At 39.3% G+C, this 9,370-nt stretch overlaps 1 protein-coding gene across 3 annotated transcripts in view; it reads right to left on the reverse strand.

The window, feature by feature from the left end:
- LPIN2 (lipin 2) overlaps positions 1-9,370 on the reverse strand; it is a 92,726-nt gene that overhangs the window by 27,886 nt on the left and 55,470 nt on the right. For all 3 annotated transcript variants that reach the window (XM_025886357.2, XM_073898462.1, XM_025886356.2), the window contains exons 3-4: positions 4,027-4,122; positions 599-900 (exon numbers count right to left, since the gene is read on the reverse strand). In XM_025886357.2, the coding sequence (XP_025742142.1) occupies positions 599-900; positions 4,027-4,122 (398 nt within the window). The remainder of the gene's footprint in view (positions 1-598; positions 901-4,026; positions 4,123-9,370) is intronic.

Below are 9,370 nucleotides of genomic sequence, written 5' to 3' on the forward strand. Positions count from 1 at the left end.
AAAAAATAAATGCCCTACCCCCAACTGTTACCTCTTGAAAGGCACTGCTGACTTGAAAACTGGCATATATTTTAAGCTCTTCTACTGAGCTGGTAAGTAAGAAGTAATCGAGATTTTTCACTCTAAGAAAAACTGAAACAACAACAAAAATCTTCCTTCCTTCTTCAACTTACTAGGAATGTTTTGATGATAAACTCTAAACAACAACTCTCAACTTCTCAGAAACAGATGAGATACCAAGATACCAAGTAGGGATACACACCCGAGGCTGCCCAAGGGCCATCAGTAATCCAGATCTTCTTTGCGACTTAAAATTCATTTGGCTTTTGGAAACCTACTGGATGGAAAGACACACACTGATGGTCTGCTTCAAGTGATATTTTAATACCATGACAGGATGTCTGATGGCAAATTTTATAGAATAGCAGAAAGGAAAAAAGAGAATGCCTCTTCCACTAATTCCACAATAAACTGCCATGGGGAAAAACGAGTCCAAACCTCACACTGTAGATCCATGGAAGAAACAACAGCAACTAGCCGTACCTGAGCTCTGCCCACAGCATGTGTGCATGCCCAGCACCTGCACAGAGAGCCCTACCTTGCTGACTGGGCCCCCTTGTCGTCATCAGAGCTCATTTCCACATCCACGGTATCCTCTGCAGCAGGGGAAGCAGTCTGGTCTTCCTTCTTACTGTCCTGTTTGCATTTCTTTCTCCTTCGTTTTTTCTTTTTCACAGAACTTGAAGTGAAAACCGTTTCTGTTTCCAAGATGTGTGAGATGTCTGAATTCTGAGATGGTCTTTCATTTCCACCAGACTTCACCAAAGGGGCATCAGTATCTTTAAAGAACTGATCTTCAGTAGGAATTGGTGAGGTGGCAAGGTAAGCAGGGAGCTTTTCCTTAAAAAGAACATGGAGAAAGAAAAGTTGTCCATGACAAAGTGGACAGTGAATCAAAAACAATAATGAACACTTTGTGTATCTAAATTCACAGTGGTAGAAAGAATACACAGTCCCCAAAGTAAGACTGTCACATTGAACGAAGTCACTGCCCACTCTACTCCAAATAGTCTTTATGCTGGCACATACAAATAGTTCATTGGTCCATGTAACTGAATACATTTGAAGGAACCAATATACCAATTTAGCACAAACCTATAAAAACTGTAATTAAAGCACAGCCAATTAAATTCTCTGTAAAGGGAAGTTCAAAGCAGCAGCAGCATTCCGAGGAGGCAGGACAAAGCACTCTGTCAAGAACTTACAGACAACAGTAACAGGATAAAGCAGAAGGCAGGGATCAGGAACACCCCATCAGACGGGGGCAGCAGGATAGGTAAGTGAAGTGAGGATCTACGGTAAAATGTGTGTTTGCTAAATTAAATGACGGTGGAAGAAAGTGATTGACAATACCCTGTTAACAAATGAAATCAGTGGATTTTAAAATTGTAATGTATTCAAGACAGGCTTTTAGGAATTCAGAAGAAGAAAATAAGGCCCAACAGTTAGAAATAATTAAGCTCGTGGGGTGCCCAGGTGGCTCAGTTAAGCATCCCACTCTTGATTTCGGCTCAGGTCATGATCTCAGGGTCCTGGGATTGAAACCTGTGTTGGGCTCCATGCTCAGTGGGGAGTCGGCTTGAGATTCGCTCTCCCTCTTCCTCTGTTCTGCCCCCCACTCACTTGCGCATGTGCGTGACTCTCTCTCAAATAATCTTTAAAAATAAAGAATTAAACTTGTAATTTAATATCAAATAAATGATCAAGTTTGATGTTCAGAAAATTAACTTCTTAGTCACTAACTTCATCCCTTTGTATCATGGGGGAAATGGAAAGTATGTAATAGAGGTATAAATTAACATCAAAGAACTTTGAGTACTCAAATTTTTACATAATAGTCCTGAAAATGAGTGAGTTTCCATAATTGTTCTAAATCAAGCTTTTGAATTTGGCTTTGGTAGACATATTACCCTGAAGCCAAAATTTTGTTTACCCAAGCAATATTTGTATTCATCAGCAACACACACTTACAGAGAAACTGTGGTAACAGGTTATTATTCTGTATGCCCCCAGGGCACTCAAGTGAGAGGCCGTGGCCTCTCACTTCAAGGGCCTTTTAATTCAATCGTCCTTGTTATAAAGTTTACTGGTACTTCTTAAAAGCTGTTTTGTCTCTGGTGGTGTTTCCCAGTTCTGTTCTAGCACTGTCTGCATTGTATGCGGGGGATGAAACAACCTAAATCTCTGTCAGAACAAGAATGGTTAAACTGTGGTGCGTCCATACTATGGATGACTGGGCAACTATTAAAAGGATAGGGGTAGATCTAAAACTACTGGCTTGAAAAGGATGCTGACAATATACAGTTTAGATGAACAAAGTTTAAGAGAAACAAAAATGTAAATAAATGGAAGACAGATGGGTTTTGGTAACGTTTATTCCCTTTAAAACTGTAAACTCCTGCAGAGTGGGGGCATGTTATATTCATAGTATGTGACACTGAGTAGTAATTCCAATACTATTGGATGAATTAACTTTTTTTTTTTTTTAATTTTAAAGAGCACAGTATTCTAAAGAAAATCTAAACAATTTGAGGATACATGGAATAGGAAAAAGAGGCTGGGAAAGTTGGTACTCTACAAGTTAACCTTGCTAAGCATAGTTATAAATGGAATCATCAGAACTGACCATGAGAACCAGGTAACTATCAGTAACCCAGTCCTCTCACTTGTTGATTTATACAAAGCCTAATCAATCACTGTTCTGAAACACACATGATTTTAAGGAACACATCAAAAATATTTTATCCTTGTGATAACTCATTTGTTTCATTCTGCTTTTTGCTTCCATCTCTGATGAGGGAAAATCTTTGTTTAGGCCAAGTAAACACAAATGAGGTAATATAAAAACAAGTAATTAAGGTACTAGAAAAAAAAATTGGTCTGGAAAGGTTCCTTTTCATAATCATACTTTGTAATGCTGATTGGTATCTAAATTGCTGGTGTCTCTCTAAACTAAAAATGATGAACAATCTCATTCTGCTATCGTTTATTTTTTGGTTAACATTTTTCTTTGTGAATTTATGACATCCAACATGCAGTTCATCTTCAAAACCCCTAAAAGTAGTCCTGTATCTTTAATAACTTGAAGGTTATAATTTTTGCTGAGATTTTATGAAAAAAGCTGTAAGGAAGTCTCTTCTAAGATCCACACTAAGTCTATCAAAAACAGCTCACCCCCATTCACATCAGTAGATACGAGGGGTGGGGATGGGGGTGGCAGAGGGAACTGTGCTCTCTCACTGAAAGAAGCCAAACATGCAATAATCAGTTAAAAAGATATAGGCCAATTAATTTAAATCTTTGAGACCATAATAAACTAATCCTCAAGACTATTCAAGGTCAGAGATCCCACATCCCTAACCAAAATGGTAAACACATTTTCCAAGTTCATTTTTTTTACAGATTTTATTTGACAGAGAAAGACACAGTGAGAGAGGGAATGGAAGCAGGGGGGAGTGGGAGAGGGAGAAGCAGGCTTCCTGCTAAGCAGGGAGCCCGATGCGGGGCTCAAGCCCAGGACCCTGGGATCATGACCTGAGCTGAAGAAGGACGCTTAACAACTGAGCCACCCGGGTGCCCCACATTTTCCAAGTTTAAAGGTCACAGATGTACAAACACACAGCGGGCAGAGATAGGCCCTCATTATTTAGGGAGAACTGAATGTATTCAAGTCAAGGTGTAAACTCTAACAGATACTAAATAAGAAAGCTCATTAAAGACAGAGAAAAAGAGCAAATGCAAAGGCGTTCTGCGCATTCTCTGTACCCTGACACTTGGTGGGGAGAAAAGTTCCTCACTCCTCTAGCTCCTTCCTGAGAGCTTAGTTTTTCAGCCTAAAACTAAAGCTTGTTTAACCTGTAAAAATCACCTCTATAACCGTGAAAACTGCTGAACATTTCTGTTTTGGGATAGGTCCTGGAGGCCTGAATACACTGTGTAAAGTGGATGTAACCTACTAGAACTTACATATTCCTCTTCAGTCTCCTCCACAAAGAAAGCTTCCCCATTGTCACCCAACTTCATGTGAAGATCCACTGCATCGCCATTGATTTCTATATCAATCTAAGAGGAGAAACAAAGTGTGATTTAGTATTAAAACTTTCAGTGAACCTAAACCAAGCCAAACTTAGTACTGAGGTTCCTAGGCTGACAGTCCAGAGAAACAATGCTACCTGCCCTACCGTCCTACCCTAAAAAACTAAACAGACCTGGGGAGGAAGGGGATGGATAAGAAGGGACTGAAAGAAAATGTTTTATCATTTATTTTTAGAACATAAAATATTTATTTAATTTCCCAAATGGCATAAAATAGGGGAAATATAATTGTCAAAAAACATTTGAGCACTTTCAGAGTTATAGCACAGACAGGCCTCACGTGGCATGGTACAGACAAACACAGATTTCAGTTACTGTGGTATGTTAACTGTAACTGCAGAAAGCACAAACTTCACTGGCTGCTCTTCTGTCTACAAAGCACTACATAAAAATAGATGCCAATCATGATCAGTAATCCATCACATCACTTTTCAAAGTCTATTGGTGACTAGTCAAAGCACGTATGTTATTCAGTTCAGGCACGGACAGCAAAGCTTATAGTTGTAGTTGTCTCCTTGTCTCTCATTAATAAACCCATGTGACATTTTATAAAAATGGATAATAAAGAAGAAATTGGCCAAGATCAAAGTGCAACCTAACCTAACAAAAAGTAGTATTACTGGAAGTAAAATTCAAACTGAGTGTCAACAGTTACAGAAGAAATACCTGACTGCAGGAATGGTTACCCTGCTGCATTCGAAAGACTTAAGATGTGCACCCAGAGGAACCTGATGAAGGTAAGCTTATCCACACAAAGGAGGAAAGTGGTTGTGACAAAAGGATGAAGATAGCCCAGAGGAAGTGACACAGGAAAAACACTTCACAGTGAAGGAACTCACAAACATACTTCATGATAGCAAATGTTCCAGAGATGAAAACCTGAAAGCTGATCCAGACTCAGAAAAGAGTTATGATAATTTGCCAAGACAAAGAAAAGATGCTTGTTCCATATTACAAGTTTTATATCAAGACGACAAGCACTGTTCAAACCAACTAATCTTGGTAAGTTATTTTACAAAGACATAAGACACTTTAGTCCTCCATGTTTCTAATGTTTTAAATTGGGGTGTACTAAACATCATTTTGTTATTTTTCATGTTCTTATACAGTTATAACAGAAATTTTTAAGTTTTGACAAAAATGTATAAAAATCATGAGAAAATCCTAATTTTTCTGTTATTATTAAGTTTGTTCTGCATGGTTTCAGCTTGCCCAGTCATTATAATGATCTGTACTACAATGCAAAGAACTGTGTGTGTGTGTGTGTGTATAAATACTACTTATCATTTAAAAATAATGTAATTGTTCATCTGTTGACTGTGAATAAATGCCTTCAAATACCTTATAATATTAAATGAATACCAACTTTCAAAAAAAATTTTTAAGATATTTATTTGAGAGAGTGAGCACACAAGAATGAGCAGGGGAGGGGCAGAGGGAGAAGCAGACTCCCTGCTGAGCAGGGAGCCTGACACAGGGCTCGATCCCAGGACCCCGAGATAATGACCTGAGCTGAAGGCAGATGCTTAACTGACTGAGCCACCCAGGTGCCCCCCAACTTTCAAAACTCTTACAGATAAACCTGTAAACTCCAGTTTTAGATTGGTTCAGGGGACATAAAAATATAATATAGGTATAAATAGAGCAGTCCACAATCTAAGTGTACTTAGCTTTGCAAGGGCCTGATGGTGGGAACACCTGCATGGTCCCCTGGGTTTTTCCCAGTGAGGACCAATTATCCCTTTTTTTTTTTAAGTTTTTATTGTTATGTTAATCAGCATATATTACATCATTTGTTTTGGTGTAGTGTTCCATGATTCATTGTTTGTTCATAAAACCCAGTGCCCCACGCAGAACGTGCCCTCTTTAATACCCATCACCAGGCTAACCCATCCCCTTACCCTCCTCCCCTCTAGAACCCTCAGTTTGTTTTTCAGAGTCCATCATCTCTCCTGGTTCGTCTCCCCCTCTGACTTACTCCCCTTCATTCTTCCTCTCCTGCTATCTTCTTTTTTCTTAAAATATGTTGCGTTATTTGTTTCAGAAGTACAGATCTGTGATTCAACAGTCTTGCACAATTCACAGCGCTCACCGTAGCACATACCCTCCCCAATGTCTATCACCCAGCCACCCCATCCCTCCCACCCCCAACCACTCCAGTAACACTCAGTTTGTTCCTGAGATTAAGAATTCCTCATATCAGTGAGGTCATATGATACATGTCTTTCTCTGATTGACTTATTTCACTCAGCATAACACCCTCCAGTTCCATCCACATCGTTGCAAATGGCAAGATCTCATTCCTTTTGATGGCTGCATAATATTCCATTGTGTATATATACTACATCTTCTTTATCCATTCATCTGTCGATGGACATCTTGGCTCTTTCCACAGCTTGGCTATTGTGGACATTGCTGCTATAAACGTTGGGGTGCACGTATCCCTTCGGGTCCCTACATTTCTATCTTTGGGGTAAATACCAGTAGTGCAATTGCTGGATCGAATGGTAGCTCTAATTTCAACTGTTTGAGGAACCTCCATACTGTTTTCCAGAGTGGTTGCACCAGCTTGCATTCCCACCAACAGTGTAGGAGGGTTCCCCTTTCTCCACATCCCCGCCAACATCTGTCATTCCCTGACTTGTTAATTTTAGCCATTCTGACGGGTGTGAGGTGGTATCTCATTGAGGTTTTGATTTGGATTTCCCTGATGCCGAGCGATGTTCAGAACTTTTTCATGTGCCTGTTGGCCATTTGGATGTCTTCTTTGGAAAAATGTCTGTTCATGTCGTCTACCCATTTCTTGATTGGATTATTTGTTCTTTGGGTGTTGAGTTTGATAAGTTCTTTAGATATTTTGGATACTAGCCCTTTATCTGATATGTCATTTGCAAATATTTTCTCCCATTCTGTCGGTTGTCTTTTGGTTTTGTGGACTGTTTCTTTTGCTGTGCAAAAGCTTTTTATCTTGATGAAATCCCAATAGTTCATTTTTGCCCGGGCTTCCAGTGCCTTTGGTGATGTTTCTAGGAAGAAGTTGCTGCGGCTGAGGTCAAAGAGGTTGCTACCTGTGTTCTCCTTTAGGATTTTGATGGACTCCTGTCTCACGTTTAGGTCGTTCAACCATTTGGAGTCTATTTTTGTGTGTGGTGTGAGGAAATGGTCCAGTTTCATTCTTCTGCATGTGGCTGTCCAATTTTCCCAACACCATTTGTTGAAGAGACTGTCTTTTTTCCATTGGACATTCTTTCCTGCTTTGTCGAAGATAAGTTGACCATAGAGTTGGGGGTCTATTTCTGGGCTCTCGATTCTGTTCCATTGATCTATGTGTCTGTTTTTGTGCCAGTACCATACTGTCTTGATGATGACAGCTTTGTAATAGAGCTGGAAGTCCGGAATTGTGATGCCGCCAGCTTTGCTTTTCTTTTTCAATATTCCTCTGGCTATTTGAGGTCTCTTCTGGTTCCATACAAATTTTAGGATTATTTGTTCCATTTCTTTGAAAAAAGTGGATGGTATTTTGATGGGGATTGCATTGAATGTGTAGATTGCTCTAGGTAGCACTGACATCTTCACAATGTTGGTTCTCCCAACCCATGAGCATGGAACGTTTTTCCATTTCTTTGTGTCTTCTTCAATTTCTTTTCTGAGTATTTTATAGTTTTCTGAGTACAGATCCTTTGCCTCTTTGGTTAAATTTATTCCTAGGTATCTTATGGTTTTGGGTGCAATTGTGAATGGGATCGACTCCTTGATTTGTCTCTCTTCTGTCTTGTTGGTGTATAGGAATGCCACTGATTTCTGTGCATTGATTTTATAGCCTGCTACTTGACTGAATTCCTGTATGAGTTCTAGCAGTTTTGGGGTGGAGTCTTTTGGGTTTTCCACATAAAGTATCATATCATCTGCAAAGAGTGAGAGTTTGACTTCCTCTTTGCCGATTTGGATGCCTTTGATTTCTTTTTGTTGTCTGATTGCTGTGGCTAGGACTTCCAATACTATGTTGAATAGCAGTGGTGAGAGTGGACATCCCTGCCGCGTTCCTGACCTTAGGGGGAGCTCTCAGCTTTTCCCCATTGAGAATGATATTCGCTGTAGGTTTTTCGTAGATGGCTTTTATGATATTGAGGTATGTACTCTCTATCCCTATACTCTGAAGAGTTTTGATCAAGAAAGGATGCTGTACTTTGTCAAATGCTTTTTCTGCATCTATTGAGAGGATCATATGATTCTTGTTCTTTCTTTTGTTAATGTATTGTATCACGTTGATTGATTTGCGGCTGTTGAACCAGCCTTGCAGCCCAGGGATAAATCCCACTTGGTCGTGGTAAATAATCCTTTTAATGTACTGTTGGATCCTATTGGCTAGTATTTTGGTGAGAATTTTTGCATCCATGTTCATCAAGGATATTGGTCTGTAATTCTCCTTTTTGATGGGGTCTTTGTCTGGTTTTGGGATCAAGGTAATGGTGGCCTCATAAAATGAATTTGGAAGTTTTCCTTCCATTTCTATTTTTTGGAACAGTTTCAGGAGAATAGGTATTAATTCTTCTTTAAATGTCTGATAGAATTCCCCTGGGAAGCCATCTGGCCCTGGGCTTTTGTTTCTTGGGAGATTTTTGATGACTGCTTCAATTTCCTTAGTGGTTATAGGTCTGTTCAGGTTTTCTATTTCTTCCTGGTTCAATTTTGGTAGTTGATACATCTCTAGGAATGCACCCATTTCTTCCAGGTTATCTAATTTGCTGGCATAGAGTTGCTCATAATATGTTCTTATAATTGTTCGTATTTCTTTGGTGTTGGTTGTGATCTCTCCTCTTTCATTCATGATTTTGTTGATTTGGGTCATTTCTCTTTTCTTTTTGATCAGTCTGGCCAGGGGTTTATCAATCTTGTTAATTCTTTCAAAGAACCAGCTCCTAGTTTCGTTGATCTGTTCTACTGTTCTTTTGGTTTCTATTTCATTGATTTCTGCTCTGATCTTTCTTATTTCTCTTCTCCTGCTGGGTTTAGGCTTTATTTGCTGTTCTTTCTCCAGCTCCTTTAGGTGTAGGGTTAGGTTGTGTATTTGAGACCTTTCTTGTTTCTTGAGAAAGGCTTGTATTGCTATATATTTTCCTCTCAGGACTGCCTTTGCTGTATCCCAAAGATTTTGGACAGTTGTGTTTTCATTTTCATTGGTTTCCATGAATTTTTTTAATTCTTCTTTAATTTC

Source organism: Callorhinus ursinus, unplaced genomic scaffold, assembly GCF_003265705.2.
Source record: "Callorhinus ursinus isolate GAN/ISIS: 27379988/994484 unplaced genomic scaffold, GSC_fseal_2.0 scaffold11, whole genome shotgun sequence".
NCBI classification, from domain to species: Eukaryota; Metazoa; Chordata; class Mammalia; order Carnivora; family Otariidae; genus Callorhinus; species Callorhinus ursinus.